Here is a 20,142-nt window from a genome sequence, read left to right on the forward strand (position 1 = left end):
ATGAGCCAGCGAGACCGCAGAGACCGTACAAGCGGGACCAAAGGGACCGTAGACGTACCCGGCGTGGGGCAGCGAGGTGGAACACAGGGACGCGGCTCGGAAGGCTCTCTCTCTGCTGTGCACCACTTACCTGGGGCAGGAGATGCAGGAGTTGCGGTATCTTCGTGCAGAAGGCCAGGAACGAGTCTCGACCGTAGCTCCGCGATGGTCATCTTCCCACAATGGGTACATGACTCATCCCCGCATTCGTGACCATCCCCGCGATCGCAGGCAACAACCGCATCCAGAAACACAGAGAGGGACTGCTCTCCTTGGTGCTGAAGCATGCAGGGGAACGGTCACAGCGAACACAAACAGAAATGTGCACCTCTCGCTGGTCGGTCTTACCAGCCGAAAAAACGGCCTTTGCAATCTTCTGCTCATTATATACCCGCGCTGCGTGGCTGAACAGCTGATGCAAATGTTTGCACGTCAATGTGCATTGGCTCGTTTAGTTTCACTCAAAGTAGATTGGCCTCTCTAGCAAGATTCCTATTCGTCGATCTCGACGTGGCGTCGACTGACTGACTGAAAAGGAACATACAGTTATAAGACTTACCATACAACTCTTTCATCATAGATAACCTAGAGAAAGGTGGACAAATGAAGGGGTAAAATGACTGGGATTTGATGATGAATTCTTCATGTATCATTTTTATTAAAACTCCACAGAAGTAAATGTAGAGACGCACTGACCGTCATTATTGAGTCTTTATACTTTTAAAGGGTTCACAAACTTTTTTTCAGTCAAACCCCTAAGATGTAACATATTTACTTTAAGTGTTCCCTGAGATTTTAAGTTAATATTTTAATAATTTAACACCACATTCGGAAGTTCACGGTTCTCTGACATCGGTTAATGGTCACAAGTAAACGGATAAAATATTGAATAATTTTAATAATTTTTTAGTAAGTGATTTATTTTTATTTAAATTATATATAACAAATTTTATATGACATTATGATTGGAAGAAATACTTTGGAAACAGTTCTGTTTAAGAGTATTCACACATTCGGGTTCGCTCTTTACAAGAACCAACTAACACTACAAGTTGGAATACAAATATTTATGTCTTAAATACCTTACTTTCAAATGCTCAAACCTTCGAGCTTTTAACATTGCAGAACCTCAAGCTTTTATTTTTGGCAAAATATTGGTAAAATTATGAAAATGTCTTGACAAGGCGCTGCATTTGTTGATGCTATGGGAAAGCTTCTGAGTGAGCCTGTGTCTGAAGCATGTGTGGAAAATGCCAATCCCGATTGGCCAACAGCATAGTCACGTGACATAGCTTCAGCGCGTCACTAAGACAACAAATAGACGCATGAAATTCACGTCACCAGATTCTAATTGTCTGAAGGGAGATGTTTTCTGGCATTGCGTGAAGTATGCCAAAGCGACGCAGTGTCTCATTCCTTCTCAGGAAAGAGGGAATTCCCCTGAGTGCCTGGAGGTGAAACATATTATGCACTTCACAGACCTGAAAAGGAACTTAAAGGATAAGTTCACTTTTAAAGTGAAAATTCTGTCATCATATACTCACCCTTAAGTTGTTTCAAACCTGTATGAATTTCTTTCCTCTGCTGAACACAAAGGAAGATATTTAGAAGAATGTCAGTAACCAAACAGTTTTGGTTCCCATTGACTTCCATAGTAGGAAAAAAATATACTATGGAAGTCAATGGGAACCAAAAACTGTCTGGTTAATTACATTCTTCTAAATATCTTCCTTTGTGTTCAGCAGAGGAAAGAAATTCATACAGGTTTGAAACAACTTAAGGGTGAGTATATGATGACAGAATTTTCATTTTAAAAGTGAACTAATCCTTTAACCTAATATAAAGGCTAAACTTCTCCACAGAGAACACCCTTTGAATCAAAAAGACTGGAATATACTGAAGGCAATTAGGTTGTGAAGTATGGATACGCACAGACCTTTTAGCCTCCATAAAATTCCTAAGAATCCTTCCTTTGCAATACAATTCAATATACTGTAGAATAAAATCCATGAATGTGAGCAGAAAGGGACAGCCCGCTGTAGCACAAAACATTTTATAATGGGGCACCTTAAGCCTACCACACTCTTAGTATGGTATGCTCAATGCTAAGTACATCATAAGTGAAGAGAAACAACCAACCAATAAGGCTGTGACTTTCGTTTTATAAACCTTATTGCCAGAAAAGAAAGATTATACCCAAAAGGACCTGAATCGAGGGGTAAAATCCATCCAACTGAAGAACTATACAGGTGAAACTCAAAAACCCCAAATTCAAAATTAGAATATTGTGAAAAGGTTTTCATAAGCTGTAAGACACAATCATCAAAATGATAACAAATAAAGCCTTGAAATATCTCACTTAGCATGTAACGAGTCAGTCTATATAATATATTAGTTTCACCTTTTAAGTTGAATTACTGAAATAAATGAACTTTTGCACAATATTCAAATTTTTCGAGTTTCACCTGTATAAATGTGTGCAGAAGAAATAATCCGCAGCAACCCAGCATCCCAAAATGGTGCACCCTTATGTAGGGCCTAAATGGTACCCATAGTTTGGGTACAGTATTAATGCATGCTGCGTGCCTCATAAGAAAGTGAGAAATTATTTATTAAAAAGGTTGTCATTTTAATTTGTCTATTTTATGGACCTATGGTCAAAAAGAAGAATAAACCCATAGGGAGCAGAGATCCTGGGATTGAATTTCTATACAAACAGCAGAACCTTGTGAATGTATACGGAGAGGACTAGCCTGCTGCTGCACAAACATCTTGTAATGGCTCACACTTAGCAAGCACACTCCTAGTGGAGTGAGCCTTGTTGCCTAGAGGTGAAGCCATTTTGCGTGCCTCGTATGCAACGAAATCGCATCAACAATATAATGGAATAGACTCTGCTTGGAGATGGGGGAATCTACCATGGCCTCCAAAGCTGAAAAGTAACTGATCGGATTTACACTAAAAGTCTTGAGTGGCCAACGAAAATCCTCAAGGTCCTGACTGGGGACAAGAGATGAAGCCGTTCTTACTCTTGCAAGGCAAACGGTGGAGGAGAAAAGGCTTAAAGGATGACCGAATGGGCGATCGAAAACAGCACCTGTGTAACGTAACCCAATCTCGGGTACAATAGAACGTTGACTAGTCCATGGGGCAAAAACTAAACAGGAGGGGGCAACTGAAAGGGCCTGCAAATCTCCAATTCTCAAGGGTTCAAGTTTCAAGGGTCTTTTATTGTCATTCCATACACATTTTTACATGAAAGAACAAAACTAAGTACTAAGGTCCCCCGGTCAAAACACAAGATAAAAACATTAACCAATAAACACATTAGAAACTAGGGAGTATGTCGCAGCTTCGTCAATAAATAGCATAATAGCAATAAAAAAATTAGAATAGAATATGCAAGAAGAAAAACAGTGCAATAATTAGTGATAAATAAGGACATAAATAGTCTAATACTATTGCACATAAAATGTCTAAATAATACTGTTATTAAAAAAACACACACGAAAAAACATTGAAACTGTATTACACATGCACGTATCTATATTATTGTAGGCAGAGTAGAAGAGCAATAATTTGTCAGTTAAACAGTTTTTCCTGAGCCTAGTTGTTCTTGCCTGGATGGAGCAAAACCTTCTTCCTGAGGGAAGCGGGGCAAACAATCCATAGGCCGGGTGGGAAGAGTCCATCATAATACTGGCAGCCCTGTCCCTGCATCTACTACTACTGTAAATATCCTCAATTGTTGAAAAACTGCCCGCCAGTAATCCTCTGTGCCGATTTCACCACAGACAGTTGCAGAGCCTTCCTGTCTGTGGCAGAACAGTTTCCAAACCACACAGTAACACATGACGTGATGATATTCTCTACCGCACACCTATAGAAGGATGTAAGAACTGTGGTGCCCAGCCCAGCCCTCTTGAGCCTCCTTAAGAAGTACAGCCATTGATTGGCCTTCTTTATTATACTCGTGGCATTAGTATGCCAGGTTAAGTCATGGTCGATGTATATCCCAAGATATTTGAAACTAGGGACGACCTCAACAGATGTTCCTCCAATGTAGATAGGTACAGGAAGGCTCCTAACGACCCTCCTAAAATCCACAATCATTTCCTTCGTTTTCTTAGCATTGATGCAGAGGTTGTTCGCTCTTCACCAAGCCTCCAGTTGCTCAACCTCTGCTCTTTCTCAGATAAGTTTCTGACTTTGCTTAAGAGACTGACCAGAGTCTTACTTCAAGGGCTCAACCAGAGCTTCTGATAAGACTACCTGGACTATGGGAAGACCCCAGGATGGAACTCGAGGTCTGCAGATATGCCTCAGCTGTAAAGAATTAGACACATGAATATAGTAATATATATATATAACGTACATCTAAAACTACTCAGATCCTGATGCCTATTTAGCATTTAAAATAGAGAGGAAAGTGCTAAAATAGAGAGCTTATTAAGCACAGCCAATAATCAGCCAGTTACAACACAGTCTGGAAGATGGATAGAAGAATTGACAATATAACTAATATAAATGTGTCATCTGCCTGGCTTTCTTATCTTGAGAAGCTGGTGATGTGCATTTCAGGCATCTATTTATGTTCTTAGTTACACACTGATGCTATGTCACCTGACCATGCTGTTGACCAATCAAGATGGTCTTTTTACACACGTGCTTCAGACACCGGCTCAAGTGTTCCCATAGCATCAAAGTCATTACGCAGCATTGACTTCCACTCAAAAGGGAACTTCTTCGATTTAATAATCTCGATTTAATAATATACAGTGCTATTTTAGTTTTATTTCAACAAATTCTGCAGCCCAATTTGGTTATTTCTATGTTAAATTCAGTTGAAATAATTCATTAGCTTTTCATCAAGTCATGAATCCCCTGCAGTTCCCTCATGAACACCCATTTGCAAAACCCTGCCTTAATAAAACAAGATAAATTGCTTTATACTATTTATCTTCTCTTTTGTCCTCTCTCATGTGTACCCATATACTCACCAAAATCAAGGCCAACACTGAGAAGATATAGTACAACGAGTCTCTGAACATAGGCCACCAGGTAAGGACCACCGTCTAGGGCACAAATGGAGACACGAGAAACTGTGGCAATATTCTTATTTCAAGTGTCAGCTCACAATTCTGACTTTTATTTCTTGCAATTGCAAGTTTATTTTTCACAATTCTGACTTTTTCTCGCAAACTTAACCTTCTTCACACAATTTTATGCTTTTGCTAAATTTTCTCATAAGCTGAGGAATGAATGATGAGGTCAGATTGTTAGATCAGAATGTCTACCTGACGGGCAAAAATGCCACACACTCCAATGATGACCAGTATGTTGAAGACAGCCGACCCTACAATGGTGCCTACGCCGACATCCCCCTCTGTGATAAATACACCTGCCATCAAGCACATGAACAATGGTAACAATATGTGGCAGAGGAATTACATTGATCATTAAACAAATTTCACATTTTACCATGTGGTTTAAATTATATATAAAATTCCTCAATGGACTTGGTAAAAATGCACAGTTTAGCCATTTAATTAGTTTGTTAAAGAGCTCCTATGATACCTTGATATAATATATAAATTTCATCCAAACAACACAAAGGCATTAACTTTTGAAGAATGTTATATCCCTTATATCCCTTATATATATATATATATATATATATATATATATATATATATATATATATGTATATATATATATATATATATATATATATATATATATATATATATATATATATATATATATATATATATATATCCCTTACAATATATATATTGTAAAAGAAAGTCATACTATAATGTAATGTCTATAATGTATTTAAACTATTGAACAGTTTCAACATAAGTTTGACTGAAAGTCATGCCATACTGCATTTGACATTAGGTGAAACTCGAAAAATTTGAATATCGTGCAAAAGTTCATTTATTTCAGTAATTCAACTTAAAAGGTGAAACTGATATATTATATAGACTCGTTACATGCAAAGTGAGATATTTCAAGCCTTTATTTGTTATAATTTTGATGATTATGGCTTGAAAACCTTTTCACAATATTCTAATTTTGAATTTGGGGTTTTCATAAGCTGTAAGTCATAATCAAAATGATAACAAATAAAGGCTTGAAATATCTCACTTTGCATGTAACGAGTCTATATAATATATAAGTTTCACCTTTTAAGGTGAATTACTGAAATAAATTAACTTCTGCACGATATTCAAATTTTTCGAGTTTCACCTGTTTGCTTTCATTGTATGGAAAAGAACAACTTGAATATTTAAAATGTCTCCTTTTGTGTTCAATGGGTTTGTAATGAAGGTAAATTCTGATTTACCTTTTTAAAAAAGATAAACATTTTGTTTAAAAAAAATACATCAATCTGTTAGATTGTTCAGATTGTTCAGATTGTTTGAGGACATGACTTTTGCAATGTAATATATAAAAAGTAGTATGTGCACATCTTAATCAATCAAGTGGAGGTAGGTAATCAAAGGTAGTGAAAAAGAAAACTGACCAATTAAAGAAGTAAATAACTCGGGAGCAGAACTTCCTGCAGCCATAAAAGTAGCTCCAGCCACATCTTCACTCAGCTGCAGATTCTAGTGAAAAGCATTATATACAGTAGATGATTAATCATGGGTACTAGCAATAATATGAAAATAATCAAACTGTCTCTTTGACGATTCCTTGTACAGTGTCTTACACAATGTTTCAATCTATTTATCTGCACTCATGGATAACACACCAAATGCCATGTACATAAACCAAACTTCCCTTGTTAAAAATAAGTGTGCTATATTGTACTGAATGTGCACTTGTAATGTACACCAAAAAGTATATTAAAAAAAACCTATTATTTGTACCGGCAGATAATATTAATTTTAATATTACATTATATTTTAAAGGTACTAAATTGCAACTTTATTATTACAAACTTTGTGTAATTGCAAATATATTAAAATACATTACCTACACGTTTCATTAGACCTAACAATAAAATATATTTAGTATACCATAAATGCTTCAATCAGTACATTCAGCAGTACATTTAAAAGACAATAGAAGTAATTATAAAATTACTATTAAGTCTACAATAGAAACTGCAGAGAGGGCTAGTGGATCTAGATGGCTTAATGTTGCTGGGACACAAGTCAGGGTCTGTTCAACCCTATGGGTCGCCTGAGGGAGTATATGATGAAAGACCCGAAACACACAAGGAACTCAGAAACGTCATAGGATGCATCTTTAGACCAATTTTTCTTTTACATTTATTTACCAAATTTAAATAAAAAAAGTTGGTTTGTATAAAGTGGCCAGAATGCTAGACAGTATACTTCAAATCCATTAACATATGTATTGACATATCATTTAAAAGGGGTGGTTGAGTATGATTTCCCTTTTCTAACTTTAGTTAGTGTGAAATGTTGCTGTTTGAGCAACAACATCTGCAAAGTTACAACGCTCGAAGTTCAAAGCAAAAGAAAGATATTTGCTTTTAAAGAAAAGGACTACAACAAACGGCAGGTAGGGACTACACAACATTCCTCCCGGGTTAGTGACATCAGCAACCCTAAAATGTACATAAACCCCGCCCCCGGGAACACGCAGTCCATGTTGAGAAGAGGAAAAGTTGTTGTATAAGAGTACATTTGTGAGTTAGCTCAAACTTTACATCCGTCTTTTCACATGCAATAGAAAGTCACTCTGTGTGCATCTCACAACAGTTCCTATACGAGCGATTTATAGATTACCATGACAGAATATCCTAATTGAAGATAGTTAACTCCACATCAGCAACATAAATTCATCAACTAACCATTCAGAGACGTCCTGTTGCTTCTACATGTTGTCACTTCTTCTTGAGTCTCTCCATCTTTGACTGACTCCGTTTTAACATTAAAGGCAGAACAGTTTCTGTCATTTTAGTGTGTCTGCGTGAGGTAATCGCAGCTGCTAACACACATGAGCTCTTGAAACCCCGCCCTCTGCAGCAGCTCATTTGCATTTAAAGGGTCAGGCACAAAACGGTGCGTTTTTGCAAACCCTCAAAAAGTGATAACTTTACCATGCTATATAAAAATATATCTGTAATTTTCTGCTAAATCCTCACACACACACTCTGGGGACATCAGAGATGTATGTTGCATTTTGTGAAAAGGGCATTTTACCACCCCTTTAAGACTTAGGCCTACTGATAAAAAATTATAATTCAACTTTATTTGGACTATTTCTTTATTGCACAATGCACATTTCTTAATATTACGCCTAAAATGTGTTTTAATATCATTAATAATAAGGATTGTATGATCTTTGTAGAATATCAGTCTTTAAATGCAAGATATTTAAAGTGTACCTTAAGTATACTTGCAAAAGTTCCACTTTAGCACAATCAAGTATACTTAAGTATATATTTATTTTGGACTACATCTCCACAATTTAAGTGCATTTAGTCCAAAATTAGTTGTTCTAATTTAGAAGACTTTAAGTATACCAGTTTAGTATACCAAAAATACAACTGCAGGGTCATTTTTATTAAGTACATAAATATGTAAATGTATTTGTATTATACTTTTTTTTTTCACTAGGGAACTGACGGAAAATAAACGTCATTTTTACCATTCCGAGTATTCGTTTCACATCAGGTGGTTCTTTGCCTCCACGTCATACATTAAAATTGTTTAATGCACACCTAGATATGGATTTTCCCTTATGTTAGTTCCATTCTGGTTGTGAAATTTTTTGGGTAGATGTATGCCACTGAATGTTCAGCACTCATTGGAATATGAAATTTATTGGTAACTTGCTCAATAGACAATTTTTGACTATTACTAATACTTCTCTTGTGTTGGATCTGGATGGCATGTTATTTTACAGTAGAGATGTGCGGATCAGCCCCCACATTATTTTTCTTTCCTTCCTTTTGTTTTGTTTGTGAAATTTTTTATTTCTCTCGGATCTGTTTGCCTTGATTGCTGCTTAAACAAGTGAACCCAGCAACTGCATAACTTAATGAGAGTAAACACATTAGCCCATTGATTTTTTTGTGCATATGCCACCATGATGTTGATCCAAGGAAGTCTCAACTAGCTTATGAGGTATTGAACTGTAGGCATTGGCAAGGTCAAGCCAAAGCACAACCAGGTTTGATTTAATTAAAATTAACATACAGTTAAGTGTCTGAAAACATTGCATTCAGTTTGAACTTGTCACAGGGTATTTGCAGGCGAACAGACGAAGAAGGTTCCAAACAACAGTTTTAATAAAACTATTCCGGCAGGCAGACAGGCAGACAGGCAGACAGGCAGACAGGCAGACAGATAACAAACACGAATAACATAACTGTGACCGGACAAGGAGTGCAGGAGAGGGAACAACTTAAGTACCGGTACTAAACAGAAATGAGGATAATTAAACACAGCTGACACATATGAACTAATAATGACGGTAAGGAGACAGATGAGTGGCGGGAATTGAATAATTGAATTCCGTATCCTGGCCGTATCCAGATCTGATGAAGGACCTGCGCCTGTTATAATCGTTAACGAAAACGAACGAAAAAATAAAAACTAGGTGGGAAAAAACATTGTCGTTAACTGAAATAAAAATAAAAACGAGGCATTACAAAAAAACGATATCTAACTAAAACTGTAATGTGTGTTTGGCACAGACCACAGGCCAAAAGTCGGCCTGCCCTCATAGAGGGCGCCCCAACCTGAGTTGGAGGCATCTGTCGAGACTACTTTCAGCTTCGAGACCACCCCCAGATCTACGCCTGACTGATACCAGTCGGTTGCCTTCCAAAGCTCCAGAGCTGTAACACAGTTCTGGGTTACCTTGAGGCGTGCATGACCGGAGGTCCATGCCTGGCGCGGGACGCGCGTCTTCAGCCAGTGCTGAAGTGGACGCATGTGAAGCAAGCCCAGCCGAAGCACTGCTGAGGCTGAGGCCATGAGACCTAGCATCCTCTGAAAACTTTTGAGAGACATTGCCAACTTTGAATGACGCCGCCAGGCGCTGTTTTCGCAGAGCACGCTGTGACGTAAGCCGCGCTATCATTGACACCGAGTCCAGATCTGTTCCCAGAAAAGAGATTTTCTGGCTGGGAGTAGGGGTGAGCACTGAACAGCGGGCACATTTCCTACATTTGAAACACATGCGGCTTGAGACGATTTTAATGATGTGGGCCCTGAATGAGTGAGTGACACTGAGTGGGCCGTGCTTATGTGTAGGGGTGAACACTGGGAAGCGGGTACAATTCCTACATTTATAACACTTTCAGCGTGACCCGGACAGACAGACATAATGCTCTTTTTGAGATATATCTGGGTCGCCGTGAAAACGGCGTTTGGGTACAGGCGAGCGGGTTGTAAAACGGGCTCGTTGGCTGTAAAATACACTCCTCCAGTCACCTCTGTGGTTGGTGTAGAAGTTTGCTCTGGGTCTGGCTATTCTCTGGATCGGGATGCAAAACGTCTCGGTTACGTATGTAACCCTCGTTCCCTGAGTACAGGGAACGGAGACGTACGTCGGGTTCCCCTGACGAATTGGGATCACGCTAGGGAGCCTATTACCTTCGAGAACTAAACAAAAAGCCAATGAACATTGGCATGCAACATTTGCATTCCGCGGACCCGCCCGTCAGCGCGGGTATAAAAGCCGGAAGTAAACATTGCATCATCGCTTTTCGCTGAGGAGCCGAAGTAACGGACCCCTGCGAAGGTGCAGCCACATGGCAAAGGGACGTACGTCTCCGTTCCCTGTACTCAGGGAACGAGGGTTACATACGTAACCGAGACGTTCCCTTTCGTCCAGGGAACTCCGACGTACGTCGGGTTCCCCTGACGAATTGGGATCCCTAATAAAACGCCATGGTGCTGGCCCCTTCCAGTGCCCAGCTAAGCCGCCCTACAGCAGTTTTTTCAATAAATTTCGGGGGCTGCTAGGAATCCACTGCTGTTCCGCAAGACCCACACAGAGGACATTGGATAACACTGGGAAGCGTGCCTCAACCCCCGGGGGGGGGGAGGCACACTACGGAAAACCAGGATGCCTGATCTGGCCTGGAATACTCATATGAATTCACATCGTGAACATATGGAGTCCCTGAGATGGTCCCAACCATTGGAATTGGGAGCGCATACAACAAGAACGACGGCGCGAGTCCGTCGGGGAAGACACGGCTGGACTGCACGTGGCAAAAACCGGTACACAAGACCACTGAACACCCAGTCTGCTACGACTCTAGCTAGAGGAGCAAACCTGGCGCCGGGCGGTCCGCTACGCCGGGCGCCGGGGGGGTGATGGAGGAGCTCAACGAGGTTACCACTTAGGGGCCAGCGGAGCGGAAGAGACGCACTTATCTGATTACAGAGTGGCGCAGCAAGCCGACACAACCTATTCCCTCGACCCACTGGACGAAGCCAGAACCCGGGAGGAAACCGGTTCCACACGGAGGTTATAGAACCTAGCAAACGTGTTAGGTGTCGCCCAGCCCCCAGCTCTACAAATGTCTGTCAGCGAGGCGCCTTGAGCCAACGCCCAGGAAGCGGCAACCCCTCTAGTTGAGTGAGCGCGCAACCTGGGGGGACAAGGCTCACCCTGAGCCTCATAGGCTCGGGTGATGGCATCCACTATCCAGTGGGCTAACCTCTGCTTGGAGACGGCCTTCCCCTTCTGCCGGCCTCCGTAACAGACAAGGAGCTGGTCTGAGGTCCTGAAGCTTTGCGTTCTGTCAACGTAACACCGCAAGGAGCGGACGGGACAGAGAAAAGCTAGGGCTGGGTCTGCCTCCTCCTGGGGCAGCGCTTGCAGGTTCACTACCTGATCTCTAAACGGAGTGGTAGGAACCTTGGGCACATATCCGGGGCGGGGTCTCAGTGTTACATGGGACAGGCCCGGCCCGAACTCTAGGCACGATTCGTCGACCGAAAATGCTTGCAGATCCCCGACCCTTTTAAAAGAAGCCAATGCTAACAGGAGCGCTGTCTTAATAGACAGGATATCAAGCTCTACTGTCAGCAAAGGCTCAAAGGGAGGACTCTGGAGAGCTCTCAGTACCAGAGTCAAGTCCCAAGGGGGTACAGAGTGTACAGGGCGAGGAGGGTTCAACCTCCTAGCACCCTTCAGGAATCTGATGACCAGGTCGTGCTTTCCCACCGACTTATCGTCAACTGCATCGTGATGCGCCGCAATGGCAGCGACATACACTTTGAGGGTTGAAGGGGACAGCCTACGCTCCAACCCATCTTGCAGGAAAGAAAGCACAACGCCGATCGGGCAAGTTCGGGGGTCCTCCTGACGGGAGGAGCACCAAGCGACGAACAGGTTCCACTTCAACGCATAGAGGCGCCTCGTAGAGGGGGCTCTAGCGGAAGCGATAGTGTCTACCACTGCCTGTGGCAGACCACTCAGAACCTCCGCGTCCCGTCCAGGGACCAGACATGGAGTTTCCAGAGGTCTGGACGCGGGTGCCGTAGAGTGCCCCGTCTCTGAGAAAGTAGATCCTTCCTCAGAGGAATCGGCCAAGGAGGGGCTGTCGAGAGGAGCATAAGTTCTGGGAACCAAGTCCTGGTGGGCCAGTACGGCGCCACTAGCAAGACCTGCTGCTCTTCCTCCCTGACCTTGCACAGAGTCTGCGCAAGAAGGCTCACTGGGGGGAACGCATATTTGCGTAGGCCCCGGGGCCAGCTGAGAGCCAGGGCGTCCGTGCCGAGGGTCCCCTCGGACAGGGAGTAAAACCACTGGCAATGGGTCGTGTCCGGAGAGGCGAACAGGTCGACCTGCGCCGCTCCGAAGACACTCCAAATCAGCTGGACCGCCTGGGGATGGAGTCGCCATTCTCCGGGCAGGGGGGTGAACCGTGAAAGCTCGTCGGCCACACGGTTGAGAGCCCCCGGCACGTAAGCGGCATGAAGCGACCTCAGATGCTTCTGACTCCATAGGAGGAGGTGGGAGGCGAGTCGCGACATACGACGGGAGCGTAGACCACCTTGACGGTTGATGTACGCAACGGTCGCAGTGTTGTCCGTACGGACCAGTACGTGCTTGTGTCTGAGAACCCCTACGAGGCGACACAAAGCTAGACGTACTGCTTGCAACTCCAGGCAGTTGATGTGCCAATGCAGCTGGGGCCCCGTCCACAGACCCGAGACTGCATGCCCTTTGTACATGGCCCCCCACCCCGTGGCAGAGGCATCTGTGAAAACCACAGCATGCCTGGAAACCTGGATCAGGGGCACTCCAGCCCGAAGGAACGCAGGGTCCGACCACGGGGAGAAGGTTTGGCGGCAGTGCGGGGTCACTTGGACCCGGAACGTGCCACTCTGCCACGCCCACCTGGGGACTCGATCGTGAAGCCAGCGCTGTAGCGGTCTCATATGTAATAGGCCGAGCGGTGTAATCGCCGCTGCGGCCGCCATATGCCCCAGGAGCCTCTGAAATTGTTTCAGTGGAACCGCTGTCCTGCCTCGAAAAGACCTGAGGCAGGTGAGCACTGACTGGACGCGCTCCTCTGAGAGGCGCGCAGTCTGGGCGACCGAGTCCAGCTCCATACCGAGATAAGAGATCCTCTGCGTGGGGCAGAGTTTGCTCTTGTCCCAGTTGACCTGAAGACCCAACTGACTGAGATGCCGGAGCACCATGTCCCTGTGTTCGCACAGAACATCCCGAGAGTGAGCTATAATGAGCCAGTCGTCGAGGTAATTGAGGATGCGAACGCCTTGCTCTCTCATGGGAGCAATGGCCGCCTCCGCGACTTTCGTGAAGACACGGGGGGACAGGGCCAGCCCGAAGGGTAGGACTCTGTACTGATACGCTCGACCCTCGAACGCAAACCGCAGGAACGGTCTGTGTCGAGGAAGTATCGAGACGTGAAAGTAAGCGTCCTTCAGGTCGATTGCTGCAAACCAATCCCGGGGACGGATGCATTCGAAAATGCGCTTCTGCGTGAGCATCTTGAAGGGGAGTTTGTGCAGGGCCCGATTCAAGGAACGCAGGTCCAGGATCGGTCGTAACCCACCGCTTTTCTTGGGTACAATGAAGTAGGGGCTGTAAAACCCGGACCTCATCTCGGCAGGAGGGACCGGCTCGATCGCGTCCTTCGCCAGCAGGACATCGATCTCTTTCCGCAGGACAGGGGCATCCTCTGACCGCACACGGGTGAAGAAAATGCCCCTGTACCTGGGAGGCCGGCGAGCAAACTGAATTGCATAGCCGAGCCGAATGGTGCGGAGGATCCACCGGGACGGAGCTGGAAGCGCTAGCCAGGCCTCCAGGAACCGAGCGAGTAGACCCACCCGAACCACCGGCGTACCCGCGGAGGGGCAGCAGGGCGGGGGACAGGGACCCGGCTCCAGCGACGACATGGCGACCGCGAGCGGGGTCTGGGCGCAGGTACTGACACCTACCTGTCCACACCGGGGGGCAGACGGCAGAGAGGGTACTTCGTGTACCCTCTGCTGCGGGCCGCCCCGTGGCGAGGGGAGGGGGAGAGACGAGGAACGAGGCCCTGACTCCTCGTAACCCCGTCTCTGCGCCTCCGTGGCCAGCCGCAGGCCGGGGCGACGCGGAGGGTTCCGCGAGGCCGCTACCCGCAGGCTGGGGAGAGGGGAGCGGGGGCCGTAACGCACTGAAACGACACGCGCCGCCGCTGCGACCCTCCCGCACGGGGGAGACTGCGTGCCCGACAGTCTCGGCCGTGGATGACCTGGAAAAGGATGTTTCGGAAACTGCTCTTTTATTGAGAAAGTGGGTACCACTGACTGTGTCAGTGGCGGAACAAAAACAAAACAAGGATTCTCCACCCGGCCCTCCCCCGGGGGAAGGAGGCGAATAGGGACCGCCTCCCGCAGAGCAGCAACATCCTGATCCAGGTCGCCCGCATCAGGAACGACGCCCACCTCTCTTCTTCCTGGAAGGTGCAGGTGGCGTCGGAGCGGGCTGGGCCGCCCTCTTACGGCCCGACCTCCGTCCCCCAGGCTGAGGCTGCTGGCCTGGAGGGGGAGCGGCCGCAGGAGGACGACCTCGGCGACGAGCGGCCGGAGGCTGTGCAGCAACAGGAGTCGGGCCAGCAGCGGCCTTCCTCCTGTGCAGGACATGCCGCATAGCTTCCGACTGCTTCTGGGCGGCGGAAAACTCTTGGGCCAAGTTATCCACCGCCTCGCCGAAGAGGCCCCCTTGGGACACGGGGAAGTCGAGAAGTTTGTTCCTCTCGGCTTCCCGCATATCCGCAAGGGTGAGCCATAGGTGGCGCTCCTGGACCACAAGTGTGGACATCGCCCGACCCAGCGAACGTGCGGTAACCTTCGTCGCCCGTAGAGCGAAGTTAGTCGCCGCACGCAGCTCCTGCAGCAAAGCTGGGTCGGGACCACCCCCCTGCAGGTCATGGAGTGCTTTGGCCTGGTGGACCTGAAGCAGAGCCATGGCATGCAGGGCGGAGGCGGCGTCTCCACACGCCTTATAGGCCTCCCCGGTTAGACCCGAGGAGAACCTACAGGCGCGGGAGGGGAGTGAAGGGGCACCCCGCCAGGTGGAAGCGGTCTTCGGACACAGTTGCATCGCGATAGACCGCTCCACTGGGGGGATTCCCTCGTACCCGTGCGCCGCCCCGCCGTCAAGGGTGGTGAAGAGGGAGGGGCGAGGAGGCCCCCGCCGGTACGCCAGAGGCGCCGACCAGGACTTCCTCAACTCCTCATGCACTTCAGGGAAGAAGGGCACTGGAGCGGTGCGCGGGGCATCCGCACGCACCGCAGCAGGCCAATCATCAAGCCGCGAATGCGAGGGCCCGGGCGGAGGGTTCCACTCGAGTCCCACATTCGCGGCCGCCCTTTCGAGCATGGCAACCACTTCGGGATCAGCGTCAGCCGCAGCCACCGCACCCGAAGGGGGTGGAGCCGCTGACTCCTCACCCGAAGATGATTGCGCCTCTTCCGATGCCGCGATAGACATCTGATCCTCCGGGGGCGCTCCAAAGGAAACAACCGGAACCGTGCGGGACGGCCCCGGAAGTTCCCCCGGAAGCGCCGCTGGCAGCGAGCTGCTAGAGGAGTGGGAAGCTCGCGAGGATGTTTCACCACACGAGACATTCCGCACTGTAACCCTCATACGCTCACCAACGGGAATGACCGAAGTAGCCGCCTGTCGAACTGAACCGACAGACGAACTAGATCGAGCATTCTCCGAAGGGACTCCCCCATATTTCAGGGATCTTAGTCTCGAGCGGAGCGTCGCGATGGCCATGCTCCCACAGAGAGAGCATGACTCATCCAACAACGCTGCCTCAGCATGCCTTAAGCCCAAACATGCGAGACAGTGTTGATGGCCATCATCCGGAGGGAGAAGTCTACCACATCCAGAAACGCACGGGTGAGTCGACATCCTGAAAAGGACGCGAAACACCCGCCAGCTCTTTTAGATAGAAAAAGAGAGAGAGAAAAACAAGAGAGAGAGAGAGAGAGAGAAAACGCCGAAGCGCCGAGGGACCACCGCAGCAGACAATCGGGGGAAAACTGCAACCCTTTGCTGCCGAGGGCGAAGATCGCTGCACCGCGCCGTCACACCAGCGATTCTGCTCTCCAGGTAATCGATCTGTTTGTTCTCCAGAAGGCTTAGCTTGAAGTCAGGAATACTGAGGCTCCGAAGCGAAAGGCGATGATGCAATGTTTACTTCCGGCTTTTATACCCGCGCTGACGGGCGGGTCCGCGGAATGCAAATGTTGCATGCCAATGTTCATTGGCTTTTTGTTTAGTTCTCGAAGGTAATAGGCTCCCTAGCGTGATCCCAATTCGTCAGGGGAACCCGACGTACGTCGGAGTTCCCTGGACGAAAGGGAACTCTCCAACTCTCCGTCGACGGGATGATAATAGTTTTCCCCGATCCAGAAAAATTACTTCAGGGTCTCGTCGTGGTAAGGGCAGGTGAGTGCAAGATGGCAAAATATTTTGGTGAAAACTAAAAAGTTCTGGATCTCATGAGCTACAGCAGTGAATTATGCTGCATAGCCCATTTTTGGACCTGTCATCTGTCACGGTAGTGATGTTACTTGATACATGCTTTGCTTTGAAGCTTCACAGCGCAATTTCTCATGAAGCTATGTGTTGTTTTCAGAGAAACACATGATCAACAAAAAACGAAACTTCGCTTTCTTTCCAGTCAGGTAAATGCTTTACTTTGCGTGTCGGAATGTTTGAACCCAGACCACTACGTTTTTTGAAGATTAAGTCCATTTACTATTACTATAAAACTGAACATTTAGCATTGTCAGGCTTTTATTTGTGCTTAATAGATAAAACAATGGCACTCGGGTTTATGGCTGCTATTAATTTGACTGTTTTCGACACTCTTGATGCTTCGAATCTTTTCCCGGAACAATCAGGGGAAAGCCTCAGTGCTTCATGAGGCATCATTTGCCCATGCCCATTTTACAGGGGGTGTTTGCCGGCGAACAGACGAAGAGAGGAGAAGAAGGTTCCAAACAACAATAGTTTTAATAATGCTATTCCTGTAGGCAGACAGATAGCAAAAACGAATAACATAACTGTGACCAGACCAGGAGTGCAGGAGAGGGAACAACTTAAGTACTAAACACAAATGAGGATAATTAGTTAAACACAGCTGACACATGTGAACTAATAATGACGGTAACCAAGGAGACAGATGAGTGGCGGGAATCTAGACAAGGACACGTGACATATGAAAACAAACTGAAAGTCCATGAAAACAGAAACTAACAGAACATAACGGTGACAGAACTTATGTATATTCTTTTAAAGTATATTGTTTCAGTAATAAGTACTCTTTTTAAAAGTATGCTAGTTTACTTCTTTTTCACAAGGGTTCCCAGTGGCATGAATATCTGCTGTTTTAAAGGAATTATTGAATCCTGCCAAATTGTGAACAAAGGTAATTTCCTAAAGGAACATGAATATAGGGAATTTCCCAAACAGAAACACACCTTCCAATCTTGATGTGTTAATTAACACTTAACCCAGAGTTCATGACACATAGCATCAGTGCTGACCCATGGGAGCAGGGAAACAAGGCTGTCATCACTTCATTTTCTGAGAAATGGCAAAAGTAACGCGTTGTCATTCTTATTCCAGCTGAAATGTCTGACAGGTGGCTTGACTCACCTCTGAGATCTTCTCCAGGGAAGGGACAAAATAGTCATCGCAAACAAGAGCAAGTGCGTAGAACATATAGATAGCCTGCAACAAGAAGAGAGAAGATTAGATAGATAGATAGATAGATAGATAGATAGATAGATAGATAGATAGATAGATAGATAGATAGATAGATAGATAGATAGATAGATAGATAGATGCATCTCACTCACACATAGCACGTGTAGTAGTATGGCACCTCTCTTCCGCTGTTCTTTGGTGAAGATGTCCTCGGGGAACTCATGAATTGCTAATGGGAAGATACCACATGGTATGGACATGGAATCATTAGAAAAAGTTCTGCTTGTTTGATTTTCAAAACACATTTAGTTTGATGTGTGGTGGACTAATTTCATGTTCAGGCAATACATACAGTCTGACAGAGAGGAATATGAACTTTAATGATGACAGAACCCGATTCTATTTATAGCAGCCCATCATTGAGCTACTGAAACCTCCCTTCTCCACACTCATAGGTCACATACACACAACCTATACAAAACCACTTTTCAACAATATAAAAAAACAGACAGAATAATTTTTTACAGTGACAATAATTTTACTTACAACATATCATCTACTCTGTGAAGTTGCGTAAATCTCACTCAAAAGCACACATCACCCGATCGTTGATCATAAATATAGTAGAATGAACCAATTAATTCCATGAATTAAGTATTCACAGATTAAATAAAGATTCGTAAATATTTGTACTTCTCTAAAGTTGTTCATTCGTAAATTAGTTTTAGAAGCTGTCAAACAAACGTTTTAGTGCCTATGCAAACAAAGGTAGGCTACGCATGCCATGGTTTGAACCACATTTTAAGTATAAATACATGCGAATACTCATAAGATCATCTTGCTACTACCACGCTCATTTTATAGCTCAATATTGTTGACAGCGTGTCAATTGACAAATTTTTAGGAGATATTTTAGGAGAAATAAGTTCTGAGTTGTGTTTCGGTAAAGCACCTCTGACTCTGAGCAATACAATTTTCCACTGGGATGCTGCTTCACAGACTTCCTTAGAAAAAGGACTTATAAAAACAAACGCATGCACAGGGATGATTTTCTTTTCTTGCCCTTTACATCCCAGACAAAACCTCTTCACCCCTGCTTTATTTACAATGTTTTTTTTATCTCATTGATTGACATCTTTTCATTCTCTCGCTCTTTCTGTCCTTCATTTCTTTTCCCTTTCTCTTTCCTGTCATCTTTCCCACCTCTTCTCCAGCCCAGTGTCAAAAGACATGTTTTTGCTCTATGTAAATCGCTGAATCGTGCTGAAATAACCTGGCTCCACTGAATGTCCTGACGAGTTGCCTCAGCGAAGGCAGTTACTATGGAGACGTCTTCCCTAGGGCAGAGAATTGTTGACGAGCAGCGGCAGGAAGCCAATGGCAACAGAGCGAAAGTGAGAAACTGGGTGGAGGATATATCTTTCCCATGGACTTGAATCCGGAAATATGGGAAAAAAGGAGGGACGAAGAGATGACAAGCAACACAGAAGTGCAACTGCTAAAAATACTTAATTTCCCTCTCCCAGGGGGAAAGTCTTGGGGTTCTGTGAGAAAGACACACATATAAGACGGTGTTTGACTCCAACAAAAATAGAGGAAAGTGTGTAAATCAGATTGCAGAGCATGTGAATGATTTTAAGACAAACTGTATAAAGGGAAAAGCTATGATAATGGAAACTTACACACTCTTACACACTCAAACGTTCACAATTGTTTTTTAGTCTCAACCTCACATAAATGCCAACCTGTCATTGCATGATTTGTAAATGAATAAATTTTAAAGGGCCCCTATTATGGATTTTTGAAAATGACCTTTCATGTAAATGCCTCATTCATTCATTCATTCATTCATTCATTCATTCATTCATTCATTCATTCATTCATTCATTCATTCATTCATTCATT

General features: G+C 45.1%; 1 protein-coding gene across 3 annotated transcripts in view; it reads right to left on the minus strand.

The window, feature by feature from the left end:
- The window catches only part of LOC306989869 (sodium/potassium/calcium exchanger 3), a 164,321-nt gene that overhangs the window by 26,577 nt on the left and 117,602 nt on the right, over positions 1-20,142 (minus strand). For 2 of the 3 annotated variants that reach the window (XM_079595928.1, XM_079595927.1), the window contains exons 3-8: positions 18,390-18,466; positions 18,187-18,261; positions 6,572-6,656; positions 5,337-5,440; positions 5,040-5,114; positions 599-624 (exon numbers count right to left, since the gene is read on the minus strand). In XM_079595928.1, the coding sequence (XP_079452054.1) occupies positions 599-624; positions 5,040-5,114; positions 5,337-5,440; positions 6,572-6,656; positions 18,187-18,261; positions 18,390-18,466 (442 nt within the window). Of the gene's footprint in view, positions 1-598; positions 625-5,039; positions 5,115-5,336; positions 5,441-6,571; positions 6,657-7,873; positions 7,973-18,186; positions 18,262-18,389; positions 18,467-20,142 lie in introns of those variants that run through there. The other variant, XM_079595929.1, reaches the window with a different exon arrangement.

Source organism: Phoxinus phoxinus, assembly GCF_949152265.1.
Source record: "Phoxinus phoxinus genome assembly, chromosome: 2".
Lineage (NCBI taxonomy): Eukaryota > Metazoa > Chordata > Actinopteri > Cypriniformes > Leuciscidae > Phoxinus > Phoxinus phoxinus.